General features: G+C 40.7%; 1 protein-coding gene across 1 annotated transcript in view; it reads right to left on the reverse strand.

Moving 5' to 3' along the window:
- cog3 (component of oligomeric golgi complex 3) overlaps positions 1-17,937 on the reverse strand; it is an 84,078-nt gene that overhangs the window by 41,390 nt on the left and 24,751 nt on the right. The window contains exons 4-11 of the mRNA XM_063051156.1: positions 15,783-15,948; positions 10,678-10,752; positions 6,454-6,546; positions 5,851-5,976; positions 3,937-4,017; positions 3,250-3,293; positions 1,963-2,089; positions 227-318 (exon numbers count right to left, since the gene is read on the reverse strand). Coding sequence (XP_062907226.1) covers positions 227-318; positions 1,963-2,089; positions 3,250-3,293; positions 3,937-4,017; positions 5,851-5,976; positions 6,454-6,546; positions 10,678-10,752; positions 15,783-15,948 — 804 coding nt within the window. The remainder of the gene's footprint in view (positions 1-226; positions 319-1,962; positions 2,090-3,249; positions 3,294-3,936; positions 4,018-5,850; positions 5,977-6,453; positions 6,547-10,677; positions 10,753-15,782; positions 15,949-17,937) is intronic.

Here is a 17,937-nt window from a genome sequence, read left to right on the forward strand (position 1 = left end):
AGTTATAACTAACTTGCTTTGTTGATTAGATCTACTCTAGAATCAGATGTCAAAATTCAAGTTCAGAACAGAAAGAGGGGCAGGTAAGACTGAGGAGCCTGGATAGCAATTCCTCTGTCAATTGATTCTGTAAAGCTACTTGGTATGGCTCATAAGCGAGAATGTGAAATGTTAGATGTCAATAAGCAAGCAACCAAGAGATATTAAGACCTCAATGAAAACTTACTCTAGTTTGGATGTTGGCTTTGTAAAAAATTCATTATATAGCCGATGTTCATCCTGACAAACATGAACCAGAAAAGCACACCCACTGCGAACCTGGAAGGAAATGCAAAAATTATCACTTGTTTAAAGTACCAATGTTATTAACAATATTAAAAAATGAAAATTTAATACAGATCTAGTTTTAACACTGCAAATAATATCAATTCCAGTGCTTTTCTTTTATCACTCTTTCAAACGTCTGGGATATTTTTCCACATTTACTATATTGAGTTAAAGTGGAAATACCAAATACTAAAATGGCAAACTCATCTATCTGGTCTTTAATTTCAACCAGTTTTCCTCTTTAACCACAAAACAATCAATGTGATTGGTTTAGACCAGGGGTTCCCAGCAAGGTGTCTGTGGACCCCAGCTTAGACCAACAGATCATTTTTAAATAACAGGACATGCTGGACATAGTCAGCAGGTCATATAACATCTCCGGAGGGGGAAACAGGGTGAATACTTCAGACGGTTTTAGATTGGACACAGAATTTCTTTTAAATGACTCAGAAGGAAACAAAGACTAGCTGCCAAACATTGCATTACAGAAGTCAGCAAAAACGTCTGGACATCAGTAACATCAAACATGCATGGGATTATAAGCATCCTTAAAAAACTGAATGAAAGAAGAAGAGAGAATGTTGGAGGGACTCAGCAGGCCTGGGGCCTATTCCTGATAACTTGACTGACAAATGAAAAAGAGTTGATAATTTTCCCGATTCCCACACAAAGTTTTTCAAATGTCCAACAGATGCTGCCTGATTGTAGCATATTTCCAGCAGTTTGACTCAAGTTGGTAATTGCTTGGTTAATAAGAGGGTAGGGTCACAAAGTTTGAAAGTTAACCAGCAGAAGGTAACACATTGTGTTCCTAGGAATGTGAACTCTGTCTTCAAGCTTTTCACCATATATGAATTAAATGACAGCATTGCATATCCAAGTTAAAACACAGTATTAAATTGAGAGGATCAACAGGCTATACTGATGGGAGCTAGAAGCTAATATAGAAAGTTGATCAATTGTGAGTGCCGAACTAGGATTAAGAGTTCAATGTGAAGAAGAGTGAGCTTCCACTTTGTGTAGAAAGACAAATATTTTATTAATGACAAAAGATTCAAAGGTGAAGAGCAGTAAAGGAAAGTGGGCTAAAAGAACAATTATTGGAATTCCTAAAATCACAAAAGACAAAATAAAAATCTGAAAGTTTGATAGGATTTGGAATAAAAAGAAGTAAGGGAGTATTGATTTAATTGTAAAAGCATTATTAGCATTATTCTGACCCACCATGAGAAATGCTTTAGGGAAGCAGCTCTATAAGGATTGATTGGTCATCTAAATTCACTAGAATGACAGCTGTATTTGAGGAATTAAATTTGGTGGGTAGTCTGTATAAACTTCCACCTCTTTAGAACATTAAAGGACGAGTGACAATTGTGACACAGAAGAAAAGAATTGATTCTGATGAGGAAATCCAGAACAGGTGGAAACACCCATAAAGTTGGAACTCAAAGCTCGGGGGTGGCAACCAGAAGAAACAGTGGAGGTTGGTAACCTGAAATAAAAACAGAAAACACTGGAAATGATCAGCAAGTCAGGCAGCATCTGTAGAGAAGGAAAAAGACCTAACTTTTCAGACTTAACCGTCATCAGCATCACAACAAAACCAGCTTCCGAGCTTATTGATGCAATTCATACCAGAGCACAGTGATCCTTGTTATTTTGGCTGGTCAGGTCAGCAATAGTGGTGGCAATGCTTGGACCCAGCAGGAATCCCCTCTGATCGAGGTAACACTGATGGACCTCACTCAGTAGCTGCTGATACCTGATGAAAGATTTTTTAAATTTAAATTTTATATTTACCAGTTGCAAATATCCACAATAGAAAAAGTTTGGCTTGCAGATGTACGCCATCGTGCCTTTACTTTTCAATATTATTGAAGAGTCCTTTTTGGGATAACAATGTGCATCAAGCATGTTTATCCTTGATCTCATTAGCATCACCTGTTGGAAAGCATGTCCTACTGGAGTGGTCAGCTCCAAATGAACACGCCTCCGGCCAACGAGCCATTATTGGTGCAGTAACTGTGGCTCTGCACCTGATCAATGACAAAATAGAGCAGAAATGTGCAACAGAGATGGATTCAAGCACATTGTAGAGCATGGGGTCAAAAGAAGACTGGGGAAGAAAAAGGAATCAACAGAGAAAGAGGACATGAATGTGAGGGGAATGGAGAGGACATCAAAGAGTTGCAGTTGAATTGGGTTTTCCATCACACAGCCTGCTTGATGGTTCTTCACATCTTTTGTGTGAACATTGTCATTTCTATTCATCTTCAAAACTGAGGGGTGGTGGGAGCATTAAGTTAAGAAACTTGCTTGAAAGGAAACATGAGGGAAAACTGTAACAGCTCAGCACAGCTACCTCAATGCACAATGAATTGATCTGTATGGATGGCTGAATGCAGCACATGCGACAATAATAAATCAATTTATTGATTTAAATTAGCCAAGTTATTTACCTTTCTGCCCTAATTTCCAAAAATAATTGGTGATAACCATTTTAAAAATTAGATTCAGGTAGATCAGTAATCAAAAAACTTTTCGAAGAATCTCAGTTCATTGTTATTTTATAATGTAATTCATGCTCCACAATTTCCTTTAAGTTTAACATCATAATTAATAACCATGAGCTGTCATCTATGGATAAGTTTGAAATCTTTTTTAATTTTTCGCTTTTTCATCTAATTAGAATAACACATAAAATTGAGTCACTTAAAATCAAAATTCTGGGACAATTTATAAGATTCAACAAGGTTCCAATAAAATTCAAGTTCTTACATAAAGATTAAGTGGACAATTTTCATGAATGGCCAATGTTTTAATCTCCTTATTTAAAGGTCAAGTAATGTTTTACCTGACCACATTAAATGATAACAAGAACACAATGAGTTACAAGGCTCACCATTAATCGAACATACTTACTCAGGGCTCTTGTCAGTTCTTTGCTCAATCTGTTCAATCAGAGACTGGAAAAAGACAACATATTGACTTGCTCTTATAAACAGCAAAAAGTATCAGCAAAAAAAGTAACCTGAAGAGTCTCAGAACGTGCACTAATTCTTGCATTATCAGAAGCTCATCTTGGAATTTCCCAAATAAGTAATGTTGCCCAACCAACAACTTTCGGATTCCCATTTACTCATAGATGGGGATCATGTACCAGGGTGCCCAGTTTGCTCCTATGATTGCTGTATTCTATTCTTTGCTTTGCAATCCTTGGTTTTTGACTTCTGGTTCTTCTTTCCCCTTATCAGTGTGTAGCCCTCACAAATCACTTGCTGACAATTTTCTCAATTCCTTCAAATTCTTCTCCTTATTGAATATGTCTAAAACTCAATCTCTAAAAGCAGCTCTAACATCCCTGTGGTTTGAAGAGGAGCCTAAACTACAGGGCCTCGAGAGCAAGGTCAAACAAAATGCTATCTTGTGCCCCTTGTTCATTTGTAACTAAGTTGCTGGTTGTTGATTGGTATCTTTCACTACAAATTCTAATGAATTTGTTACCATGTGCTGGTTAAGTTTTACCAGGCCATGATCAACACCATACAATTACAATGTTCAGTTTTCCCCAGACAAGTTGAATCATAATTCCCACAGCACGATTCTTACCCGTACTTTAGGCGCTGCAGATCTGAATTTCACATAAAACAATGTAAAGGCATTATCAGTGTTCGATATAACTGTGGGATCCTATCAGAAGAAACAATAAATGTTTTAAAAGTTTCATTAAAATATATTACGTACACGTGTCACATGTACATTAAAACATTGAAACATGCAGTGAAGTGTGTTGCCTGTGTCAACGACCAACACAGTCAGGGGATACGATGACAGCAGCCCGCAAGTGTCACTATGCTCCTGGTGACAACATAGCATGCCCACAACCTACTAATCCTTTCTAACCCTTATGTCTTTGGAATGTGGGAGGAAGCCAGAGCACTCTAGGAAATCCATAAAATCATAATTTCCCACCCAAAGTTTAAACCTATCTGAACCTACCACACTATGCCTCCAACCATCATTTCAAGTGAACATAAAGCAACATTTGTGAGGAACAGGGAGTAATCCCTTGGCGTCTGGCCAGAGGCCACCCTCAATTAATATAATGCATATTCTCTGTTCACTATCACATTGCTGTTTATAGGAGCTTACTGTCTGTAACTATATTACACTTCCCATAATATGTTATTAATACTTTGAAAGTACTTCATTAGGTATAACAGATTTTGTGCAGATGTTGACCTATGTAAGCCCTATGAGTATTTTCTCTCTTTGAACTTGTATCAGTATTTGATGTACATATTGTTTTCAAAATATAAGAGCATTGCGCACACTGGCACTTAAACCAGATGTGATGTGTGCTCTGGCTAATGTGCTTTTCCATTAGTCAAGGGAATCAAAGCCAAGCGCAGACCTTTGAGGGGTGAGAGAAATTGGATCGAGGCAACACACCAAATTCTGATTCTGAAGCCATGTATCCAACTCACTTTTAAATTTCTATTCCAAAATCTTTATTCATTTATCATGAAAAATATCAGTGAGTTTGCTACCAAGTAATCAAGTGGTATTGCACGACTGGATATTTTCCGTGCTACCCAGGATTACCTTTCCAAGTCTGTGGGTACAATGGCTAGGATCAAGCTACTGAACCAGCATCCAGAGTCCTAGACCGCAGACCAAGAGACAAGTTCAAATCCCACCACAGCAGCTGGAGAACTTAGTCACATAAATCAATAAAAATCTACACTGAAAACTAGACCTGACTCCTCTGGGTTGTCTTAAAAACTAATCTGGGTCACTAATGTCCTTCAGAGAAGGAAATCTGCCATACTTACCTGGTTCAGCAGACTATGTAACTGACATGGTGCCATGTTAATTAGGGATAATTAGGAATGGTCAATAAATAGTGGCACTGCTAATGATGTTATAAAAATACACTTGTTTATTCATTGCTTCTGCCCTGCCATTTTGCATCATATTCAGCTGACATTCATTCTTCAATCAACATCATTACAAGCTGAATATTTGGTCAATTTTTCTTGTTGGTATGACCTTGTTGAAAACAAAATACTTTTTATTCTGTTATGGTTGCTGGATTTATCGAGTATGCCCACAGCAAAATGAATCTCAGGGTTGTGTATGGTGACATATACTAATGTACTTTGGTAATAAATTTACTTTGAATTTTGATTAAAAGAATAATCCACATCACAAGATGGGAACAGTTTTTGGAACAGGAGTCTGGATTAAACACTTTGGCATAGGTGTGAGCTATAGTGGGTAGATTGCTGAAGTTGGTGGTCTCTTGTGCAGCACTCCTGATCAAGGGAAAAGAAGAGAGGAGATGACAAATTGCACTGGTTTTATATCTCTACGTGATAAAGGAGATACAGTATTCTTTAAGAATGAGCTGAAAGCTTGTTCCAACAAACTAGCTAATTGAAAAGGAAGCTGAGGCAAATAATATTGCAACAGATGTCTCAATACAGTGTTTTAAAATAAAAATGTCAAAGTACAGCTTACTTTTTTTGTTAGTTGAGTGGAGAGGTTCTGAAGTGTATTCACAGTATAAGTCTTCATAAGATGCATGGCTTTGGATAGGCATTGCTTAAACTTTGCTAAATAAACAGGATAGTCTCTAAAACTGGGCTGTAAATAGAAAGTGTCTGTTAACGTCATCAAACAATCATGCATAAAAAGATTGCTTAGCAAAACTGTACACGGCCTTCATGTTACATTACACAAACAGGAATCTGGCAATCTCACCACCCTGTGCCCACCCCCCCCAAATAGTGCGAGGTAAAGCAGACTGGAAAGCGTCTCACAGACCTATACACCACTGCCAATGTCAATATGTCCAGTACAACCGCGGGTGTCAGTACATACCAACACAGCCGGCACCAACCCTAGATCCGAACAGACTCCAGTTTATCACCCAAACCAACAACAAAACCCTGAGCCATCGTGCAGATAGTACAGCCCACCCTTAATTTGAAGCTCACAGCACCAAGAGTATAACTGAAATGCTTGTGAAGTGATGGTGTTACAATAAAAACGGAAGTAAAAATGTACAAATATTATGAATCAATGAATAGGAGTATAGCTTGGGTAACAACAGTGACTTACATGTGATGATACATAGGTTATACAGTCATCCAGCTTGGCAAGAGTTGGTATAAATCCTTCACTGTTCACAGATAATGTGGGTGAATTCAGTTTCTAGGATGAGAGCAACATTACTGTCAGTTTAATTCTACTTTAAGCTAAATTCCATTTATTTCCGACTGACAGAACTGAAATGGTTTACCTTCCATCTTTGCAACTTGCCAGATACACAGCAGATACTGAGCTAGGTGCTCTCTGACAAATTGCTGGTGTTGAATATTTATGCAAGTCTCTGATGTTTCTCAAAATGATTAATAAATTCAACTTTAATGGGAAATAAATGTGATTCATCCAGCAACGTTTCTCTTGAAATGCTGTTCATGAAATTTTTGACAGATTTTTGTTAAGTAAATCTTTCTTAATTAATTGAATTGAGGGCTGTCATTTGGCCCATTAGGACAAAGCTAGCTCCCAAAAGCACTACTCCATTAGTCTCATTCCTTCCTCCTGATTCCCCTTCATATCCCCACTCTCTTAAATTCTTAGCCACTTATCTCCACCAAAGAGTTACTTACAGTAGCCAATCACTTAATAGCACAGCTCTGGGGAAATTAGACCTGGCAGAAACCTAGGCAGGCACAAGGAGATTATGTAAACTCCACATGGACACCAACCGCCCACATCCCCACCACTCAGGCCGTGCTTTCTTCTCTCTGCTTGTAATTGCAGATAGAAAGTACAATTACCTCAGGACTTGTACCACCAGATTCAAGAACCGCTACTGCCTCTCAACCATTAGGCTCTTGAATAACAGGGGATAACTTCACTCACTTGCCCCGTTATTGAGATGTTTCCATAACCAATTATCTCACTTTAAGGACTCTTTATCTTGTTATTTCATGTTCTCATTATTTATTGCTATTTATTTATATTTGCATTTGCAGAGCTTGCTGTCTTCTGCACTCTGGTTGATCTTTCTTAGTTACTATTCTATAGATTTGCTCTGAGTATGCCCACAGGAAAATGAATCTCAGGGTTATAAACGGCAACGTATATGTGCTTTGATAACAAAGTTTACTTTGAAATTTGAACCTGGGTGACCTGGACAATCTAACAGTATTAAAGAATATACTGCAAAGGACCAAAACATGAGCTAAGATGCAGATCAGGTTTATTCTAATAGAACAGACCAGATGAAAGAGTGGCTGGAGAATTGGTGTAGGAGGGAGGGCTAAGATTCCTGGTACATTGCTTCTACGGAACATGGGACCTATACAAGGTGGGTCAGTTTGGACCCAGGCAGGACCAGAACTGACAAACCCATAGGGCGTTTCTTACTTTTTCTGGGATAGGTTTAAACTAGGAAGGTAAGGGGTTGGGAATCTGAGCAGGCTAGCTGATGAGGATAAAATTGAAAGAAATTATAAATAAAAAAGGTACAAGTGAAAGGCGTAGAAATCAAGGGAAGAAACAAAGAGGCCACAGAACAAAGTAATCCAAGATAACTAAGGACGCCAGAAGGATTATCCCAAATGCATGTGTCCAAATGAGCAGAGTATTCACAGCAAGGTAGATGAATTAACCGCATAAAATTTAATTGCAATTGTGGAATGAAGGTCACAGGGTAAACACAAAGTGGGAAATGAGCATATAGATGTATTCAATATTTACTTAAGACTGGGACAAAGGAAAAGGAAATGGAGTGGAGCTGCTAGTAAACAGGAAATCGATGTAACATTAAGTAATGTTAGCTCAGAGAATTCTGACATGCTATCTTTTTGGGTGGAGCCAAGAAAATAGAAAACCTTGGTGAGGTTTGTGCACAGGCTCCCTGTGGACACAGGGGACGGAATTAAATAGGACAAGAGGTGATTTTAATCTACAAGTCATTTCTGCAAAATAAGAGAACAAGCTATTTTAGACTTGTCATTGAGAAAGGATTAATTAAACAATCTGGTTCATTGGGATTCCTCAGGGAACAGTAACTATTCTATTAAAATGGAAGAGTGAGAGAGGTGACTCTGAGATGAAAGCCCAGAATCTAAATAAGGAAAACCCCGAAGGCACGCAGCTCAAGTTGGCTATAGTAGATAGGGGACTGTTACTCAAAGGATTGACTGTAGACAGGAAAGAGCAAAGATTTTAAGGGCATGGATGAATTATAAAAATTGTTCATAATTGTCTCGAGCAAATACAAAACAGGAATCATGGCTCAATTATGACTTACAAAACAAATCAGGAATAGTATAGTTCAAGGAAGGAAAACATAAAATAGGTCAGAAAAAGCAGCAGAGTTGAGAAATGGGAGCAAATCAGAATTCAGTAGAGGACAAAGGGATTGAACTTAAAGGGAAAAATAGGGTGGAAGTTTGCAGACAACGTAAAAACTGATGTAAAAGCTTCTACAGATACGACTGGCTGGCAAGAAAAAATGTAGCAATAAAAGGGTGTTTTGCTGAGTGGTTTACAGTGACTAGTGAGCACTGCAAGGATTAGTCTGGGAGCACAACTAGACACAATATTTCTATGATTTAGACGAGGAAATCAAATATAATTTATCCAGGTTTGCAGATGATACACAGCTAGGTAGAACTGTGAACTGAGAGGAGGATGCAGAGAGGCTCAGTAAGATTTGGACAAGTTGCAGGAATGAAGAAATATATATCACGTAAAGTACAGTATCCATTTTGTGACAATCAGATTGGAAAATTATCTGAATGATGAGTGACAGGGAAATGAGAGGAACAAAGATGTGTGTCTGTGTGCTGCAAAAAGTGGCATGCAGGTAAAGCAGACGATGTGTTGGCTTCATTGCTGGAGAAGTGAGAAGCTGAAATCGTAAAGGCCTTGGGGACACCTCACGATGAGTACTGTGTGAAGTTCTGATTTCCTGATCTGAGGAAGGACGTGCTTGTTATGTAGTGTCATTACACTGATTCCTTGGAAGAGCATATAGAGAAAATGGGTTGATTAAGCTTATATTGAATAGTGTTTGGGAGTAGCAAAGAAAATTAAATATTTATTACAGGAGTAAATGTAACCAAAGGCCAGGAGTGTTGGGACTAAAAATGTGGGATAAACCAGGACTGAGTTGAGGAGACATTTCTTCACTCATAAGGTGGCAAGTTTTTAAGAATTCTCTACAACAGAAGAAAGTTGAATTCCAGACATTAAATACACTCAGGAAGTAGATGTCATTTTCAGGGCTCAAGGGACAACAGGGAGCAAGTAGGAACAACATACAGAATGCCAGGACAGGTCAGAAGAGCTGAATGGCTTACTTCTGTTTCTATGTTTCTTTGGGATAATGCAAAAGGGTCAAAAGTCTGAATAGCATACCTGCAGAACACTAATATTCCTTGTAGGTCCTCATAACTCAGCCCAGCTCTTTTCAAATACTGTACTCTCCTCAAACACTACAATAGGTACCCGTATTTTCAAAGTGCAAAGTGTCCGAGATCAAAAAGGGAAATAAACTTGCACTATAAAACCTAACACTCAAATTACATTGATACCAGATATCAGGGATAATTTTTTAAAATTTGTTTTTGAGAAATAGATAACAAAGGGTAAAATATTCATGACATCACCTGAGTTGCGGTGTGAGGAATGAGTGGATGTAATGTACTTAATATTTCAGTAATATTGTAAACACACTATTTAATTAAGCACTCTGTTGTTTAGATAATTCATTATGGGTTATATGTAAGACGTACATGAATGGCATGCGTCATATTTGTGCGCCTCACTGAAGTAAACCCATTTTCTCAGCTCCCGTGTTTTACTTTCGATTAATTCCTGGAGTTACAAAACAGTGGGGAAGCAGTTGTTCAGTGATTAATCAGTGTGTAAATTAATGAGACTTTCATAATGGTGCAAATGCTTCCATAGATTCTTTCTTTCCCTAATACCCACCCTCAAATTGGCGACTGTAAATTGTTCCTACTATGTAGTGAGGGACAGATTCTGGGCGCTGAGTTGCGGGAAGGTGATGCAACGTGGAAGAACAGGTTAGAGGAAAACGTTAGTGGGAAATGAGACTGCCCTGCAACATTGGGTCAAAATAGCATTCTCTTATGCGACAGTGTGAAAGCAGTATCTCTACGATTTAACCAATCAATTTTCCCAGTGGAGACAACAGATCTTCTACATCAAGTAGCACATTCACATTTAATTTCAACAGTGATATGAATATATATTTTTTATATTTGATGACATTTAAAGTAATGCATCAGTGATACATACTGCATTTATGTTTTCCAACTGGTTGAAATATGAAAGCTTCTGCTGGATACTCTCAGCGAGGTCAACTAGCTCAGACTGTTAAAGGAAGAAAAACATGAAACATGTTGCAGAAATCAAATTAATGATACCAAGATATCTTAATATTTCCAATAATGTTGATGCTTTCACATTTAAAAGATGGAATTTCCACAAGATACCACCCTCAAAGCATGTGGTGAACCCCAAAACTAATGGGTCACGTTAGCAGGAAACGAGATGAGTGACCCTAAAACTTCAAAACTTAAATTCACATTTCTGTAAATATGCATTCATATCAAATGGTTAATGTTGATTCTTTCTTGGTGATGAGCCACATTTACCATTAGGTGTCAGCATGAGAGAAAACTCCACACACCTGTATTAGTCCAATTTACAGAGTACAAGAGCCTCAATGGAATACACTGAAGAGCAAGCATGATATTGTTGGATTGGACTGTATAATTGTTACGTTCTGTGTAGCTTTTCTTTTTTATGTTTACTTGTAATTTTTACATAATTACCTATGTACATGTAACTGCTCAGAGTGTTTTTTTAGTGGTTGCATTCAGATAGGGGGTCAGGAAAGAGGAAGTAAACATTTCCAACAGGGACTACGACCATGGGCAAAGGCAAACAGTCAATGTGCATACTTCAAGTTCAAGTTCAGTTTATTGTCATTCAACCATACACATTTAGACCGCCAAACAAAACAATGTTCCTTCGAACCAAGGCACACAACACACTACTTATGACTCATACACATAACAAAAATAGTACCACTAGTAAATTAATAATAAGGTGCATTTACGACACAAGTTAAAAAGTAAACAGTAAAGCACTACTGGCACTTCATACGTGATGAGAACTGGGTAGTGGCAGGAAGTTCGGTAATCTTGCAGTCTGGGGAAAAACTGCTTCCCTTCCTAACAGTTTCTGTCCTGATGCTGTGGCACCTCCTGCTAATGGTCGGGGGTGAAAGGGATTGTTGGGTAGACGGGAAGGATCACCGAAAATGCAAAGGGCACCAAGTACGCAGCACTCCTGTTAAATATCTCTGATAGGTGGAAGAGAAAACCGATGATCCCCTCAGCAGTCCTTGCAATTCTTTGTAGACTTGCGGTCAGATGCCTTGCAATTCCCTGGCGCACCCGATGACCCCTTGATCTCCATCTCAGAAGCCGATGTCAGGGTAGTCTTTCAGGAGGGTAAACCCTCGCAAGGCAGCAGGCCCTGATGAAATACGTGGTAAGGCTCTGAAAACTTGTGTCAACCAACAGTCAGGTGCATTCGAGGACACTTTCAACCTCTCACTGCTACGGTTGGAAGTTCCCACCTGCTTCATAAAGGCAACAATTACACCAGCATCCAAGAAGAGTGAGATGCCTTAATGATTATCGCCCAGAAGCACTCATATCTATGGTGAGGGAAGGCCTTGAGAGGTTGATCATGACTAGAATGAACTCTGGTCTCGCAAGGACCTGGACCCACTGCAGCTTGCCTATAGGCCGATTTACGCTTGTGCGTATGGGCTACGCTGTAGGCCTGAGTTATACTTTTGCGTACCCCTACGCCGTAGCGAGCATGCGTAGTTGTGTCTATGTCGCTCTGCAATTCACCCCCAAAATGCTACTTGGCAGTGGGGTTTCTATGCCACTGTGTTGAGTTTCTTCATGAGACATGGACGAGGAAATGCATTTCAAATATTTTCGGATGTCAGCAGGTAGATTTGACAATTTGGTTCATCGTCTCCAACCATTTACTTCGCGTCAGTGTGCAGAAATGGCGGAGAAAAGCAACCAGAAATGCATAGGAAGAAATGCGATGCTACCAAGCGGACCAATCACAGTTGTTACGGTCTGCGTCGCCACGACGCACGAGTTACATTTTTGGGGAGGTGCACGTCACCCTACGGTGTACGGTACGTGGTACCTACAGCGTACATTTGTCGCACAAGTATAAATCAGCCTTATCACCCAATAGGTCTATGGCAGATGCAATCTTAATGCTTCTTCACACGGCCTTAGATCACCTGGACATTACAAACATCTATGTCAGGATGCTGTTCCTTACTCTGCATCTAACACCATCATTCCCACAGCCCTGGTCAGTAGGTTACCGAACCTGGGCCTCTGTACCTTCCTCTGCAATTGGATCCTCGACTTCCTAGCCAGAAGATCACAATCTGTGCAGTTTGAGGAGATTTGGTTTGTCACCCAAAACACTTGAAAACTTCTACATATGTATCATGGAGAGCATTCTGACAGGCTGCATCACTGTCATATGGGGACGGGTGGGTGGGGGGGGTCTACTGCACAGGACTAAAAGAAGTTACAGAAAGTTGTAAAATTAGTCAGCTCCATCTTGAGTAGTAGCCTCTGTAATATCCAAGGAGCAGTGCCTCAGAAGGGCGGTATCTATCATTCAGGACCCCCATCACCCAGGACATGCCCTCTTCTCATTGTTACCGTTAGGAAGGAGTACCGAAGCCTGAAGGCACACACTCAGTGATTCAGGAACAGCTTCTTCCCCTTTGTGTGGCATGTGGCCAAGTGGTTAGGGCGTTGGACCAGCGATCTGAAGGTCGTGTGTTCGAGCCTCGGCCAGGGCAGCATGTATGTCCTTGAGCAAGGCACTTGACCACACAATGCTCCAGTCTACCCAGCTGAAAATGGTACCGGCAAAAATGCTGGGGGTTAACCTCATGATAGACTGGCGTCCTATACAGGGGGGAGTCTCATACTCTGCTGCTTCACACCACAGAAACCAGCATAAGCACCGGCCTGATGGGCCAGAAGGCTCATGGCAGACTTTAACCTTCTTCCTCTTTGCCATCTGATTCCTAAATGGACATTGAACCTATTTTACCTCATTTAAAAAAAAAATTGATTTTGCACAATTTTTAATTTAACTATTATATATATATATATATATATATATATATACACACACACATACATGTATATTTACTGTAATTGATTTACTTATTTTTTTTCTATATTATCATGTATTGTATTGTACTGCTGCTATTAAGTGTACAAATTTCACGACCAGTGCTGGTGAGGACACTCTCGATGGTGCTCCTATCAAAATGGGTTAGAACGTGGGGAGGAGAGCCTCAATTGCCCCAACCTCCTTGCTGCTGTGCTTTCTGGACACAGTTGGTATAGAGGGCCAGGTGAGATGGTCTGTTCGTGCATTCCTCCCAGAAACTTAGTCCCTCCACACAGGAGCCATGTATGTGCAGTGAGGAGTGGTCAGCTTGCACTTCCTAAAGTCCACAATCATCTCTTTGATCTTGTCCAAGTTGAGACTCATGTCTTTGTGCTCGCACCATTCTAACAGCCACTCTACATCTTCTCTGGACACCGTCTTGTCGTCGTGTTGATAAGGTTGAACATGCAGCCGAGGAACACCAGTGCTCAGTGATGGAGCTTGAGATGTTTCTGCCAACTCAGGCAGACTGTGGCCTTCTTGTCAAGTTGTCCAGGATGCAGGGTTGAGACCCAACGAGGACAGTTCACCGACCAGCTTCTGAGGGGTGATCGTATTAAGTGCCAAGCTGAAGTCGATAACAGCATCTTGGTGTATGAGGCACCATTTTCCAGATCAGACAGGATGGAATGGAGTACAGAGGCCATGGCATCGTCAGTGGATTGATTTGAGCAATAGGCAAACTGGAAAGGATCCAATGCAACTGCTCAAAGCTCCTTATTATACTTATGCAACACACACAAAATGCTGGTGAATGCAGCAGGCCAGGCAGCATCTCTAGGAAGAGGTACAGTCGACGTTTCGGGTCGAGACCCTTTGTCAGGACTAACTGAAAGAAGAGATAATAAGAGATTTGAATGTGGGAGGGGGAGGGGGAGATCCGAAATGATAGGAGAAGACAGGAGGGGGAGGGATGGAGCTAAGAGCTGGAAAGTGGATTGGCAAAAGGGATACGAGGCTGGAGAAGGGAGAGTATCATAGGACAGAAGGCCTTGGAAGAAAGAAAGGGGGAGAGGAGCACCAGAGGAAGATAGAGAACAGGCAAGGGGTTATTGTGAGAGGGAAAGAGAGAGAGAGAGAGAGAGAGAGAGAGAGAAAAATTAAAATAAATAAATAATAAATTAGGGATGGGGTAAGAAGGGGAGGAGAGGCGCTAACAGAAGTTAGAGAAATCAATGTTCATGCCATCAGGTTGGAGGCTACCCAGACGGAATGTAAGGTATTGTTCCTCCAACCTGAGTGTGGCTTCATCTCAACAGTAGAGGAGGCCGTAGATAGACATCAGAATGGGAATGGGACATGGAATTAAAATGTGTGCCCACTGGGAGATCCTGCTTTCGCTGGCGGACAGAGTGTAGATGTTCAGCGAAATGGTCTCCTAGCCTACGTCAGGTCTCGCCAACATATAGAAGGCCACACCGGGAGCACCAGACATAGTATATCACCCCAGCCGACTCACAGGTGAAGTGTCACCTCACCTGGAAGGACTGTCTGGGGCCCTGAATGGTGGTGAGGGAGGAAGTGTAAGGGCAGGTGTTGCACTTGCTCCGTTTACCAAGATAAGTGCCGGGAGGGAGATCGGTGGAAGGGTTGCGGGGGGGACACAAATGGACAAGGGAGTCGTGTAGGGAGCGATCCCTGCGGAAAGCAGAGGGGGGAGGGGAGGGAATGATGTGCTTGGTGGTGGGATCCCGTTGAAGATGGCGGAAGTTACGGAGAATTATATGTTGGACACTGAGGCTGGTGGGCCTGCTGTATTCCACCAGCATTTTGTGTGTATTGCTTGAATTTCCAGCATCTGCAGATTTCCTCATGTTTACGTTATTGTACTTATACTTAGAGTTAAAATACTGCACATCTTTCTGAAAATATAAGGACTCACACAGACCTCCAATCTTCACTCTTTGATAATACCTTTACCATGAAATGCCTTAATGTCTACTACATCAGACCATTTCCGTAAATTACTTCATATCAATTCCCTTGAGACTCTCAGCCTCTTTAGAGCCAGAGTATCATACTAATTTATCTACCAACGTGTGAGAATTACACACACCACAAACACACATTACTGTTTCGCAACACAACTTTCCTACCTGTTCTCTCAGGAGCTGCTCACATGCTTCATGAAGCGTGCCTGTTTTAGTTGATACAAATAGATACTGTCTCTGCAAAGACTCCAAGTGCAGCAAGGCAGTGTTTACATCATTCAGTATTGCATCACAGTGCTCCTGAAAGCCATAGAGATAATCCTTCAATTCTCTAAGACAAAGAACAAAAGCATGTTATACACTAAAATGAGTTTAACACACTTGAGATTAGGAGACAACAATATGGAGTAAACATAAAAATCAATAGACATAGTTCTGATCACCCTACTACAGGAAGGATGTTGGGGCTTTGGAGAGGGTGCAATAGAGGTTTACCAGGATGCTGCCTGGTTTAGAGGGCCTGTACTACCATGAGAGGCTGGATAAACTTGGGTTGTTTTCTCTGGAGTGTCGGAGGCTGAGGGGAGATCAGATAGAGGCTTACAGGATTATGAGAGCCATAGGTAGAGTGGACAGAGAGTATCTTTGTCCCAGGGTTGAAATGTCTAATACCAGAGGGTATGCATTGCAGGTGAGAGGGGTTAGGTTGAAGGAAGACGTGAGGAGTAAGTTTCTATTCAGAGTGCAGTGGATGCCTGGAAGGTACTGCCTGGTATGGTGGTAGAGGGAAATACATTAGAGGCTTTTAAGAGACGTTTATATAGACATATGGATGTGAGGAAGATGGAGACATATGGGCATTGTGTAGGTAGAAAGGATAACTTTGTTTTTTTTTCACTTTTTAACTGGTTTGGCACAACACTGTGGGCCGAATGGCCTGTTCTGTGCTGTACTCTTCCATGACAAAATGATAAGTTATTTAAAACTGATACTCTTTCACAGGGCTGCTCACTTCTACATCCTTCATACCATTTGCAGATAAAACAAAAAGGATCGGTTTTAATTTAGTACGGGTTGAGCATCCCATATCCAAAATTCCAAAATTTGAAACCTTTGAAATCCAATTTTTTTTGTTTTGAGTGCTGACATGACATCACATGGAAAATTACACAAGGTGCTGGGAAGTGATGCACAGTTCTGAGAAGCAACCTCACATGTGTAATGAAAAGTTGATGAAAAATGGATAAAGTGAAAAATGAAGATCTCCACGCATTTTGAAAGGGTGGTTTTGTCAGTGTCAGAGTGAACAGTGTGCTGACCACGAAACAAGCAGAGACCTATCAAGACAAACTGAAAACTGAAGGTAGTTGCTATGCTGTGGGTATTTCACTTCAGCAGTTTCTGCAAAAGCAGTGTCCTGCTGGTAGAATGTTTTGGGTAAAAAGCCACATTGTCCAACTTAGGAATGTTGTGTCAGCCAATCAGGATGGCAGAACCAGGAGAAAGTTCTAGAGAGAGCAGGGCGGAGAGAGATTTGTGACGGACAGTAGTCTGGTAAGGGGTCTTTTTGGCGGGAGCTGCGGAGAGGACAGGAGGGAAGATGCCTGAGAATGCTGTGGGAAGGAGCGTCCCTGTTGCATGAAGCGCTTTGTCCAGATGGATGGTCCCAGGAGAAAGGGCCAATACTCCCGAGAGAGAACCCAATTGTTGGAGATGGATTTCAAGCGGTTCAGAATGTGGTGTGTGCTTCCAAGCAGACCGTGGGTCCAGCGTGTGAGTTAACTCCAGGATGAGCTCTAACTTTATGTGCACATTGGACTGATTTAACTGTAATGGGCCTTTTTATTTATTTTTTCTTTTCTCTTTCCTACTAACTGTTCGATAAAGCTGAAATTTGTAAATATATTTTCTTTATAATTTTATGAGGCGTAAGGTCTGTTATTTCTTGCTGACAAATGTGTAGGGACAGTATTTACAGAGCATTTGCTCCAGTCAAGGTTTCTTTAATCGGAACATCATGACATTCCTGTTTGGTTCAACCCCAAATCATACCGACCATGAATGTATATTGTTTGTGAAAGGTGTAACACCGCTGAGTCACATGGCTGTTAGCGGAGCCGGCTAATGAGTCAATTTGCTAACGAGCCCAGTGAGGGGGCTACATAAACTAGACAAATAGATAACTCCAATCCTGGCTTAGCTGTAGTTGAAGGCAGTTTTATTATTCACCAACGTGTTACAGTACGCAAGAAGCCAGTGTAAAGACAGTACTTCTCGGCCTTCTAATGAAAGGCAGATTCAAACACTGATCAAAACTCCC

This window comes from Mobula hypostoma, chromosome 6 (genome assembly GCF_963921235.1).
Source record: "Mobula hypostoma chromosome 6, sMobHyp1.1, whole genome shotgun sequence".
Lineage (NCBI taxonomy): Eukaryota > Metazoa > Chordata > Chondrichthyes > Myliobatiformes > Myliobatidae > Mobula > Mobula hypostoma.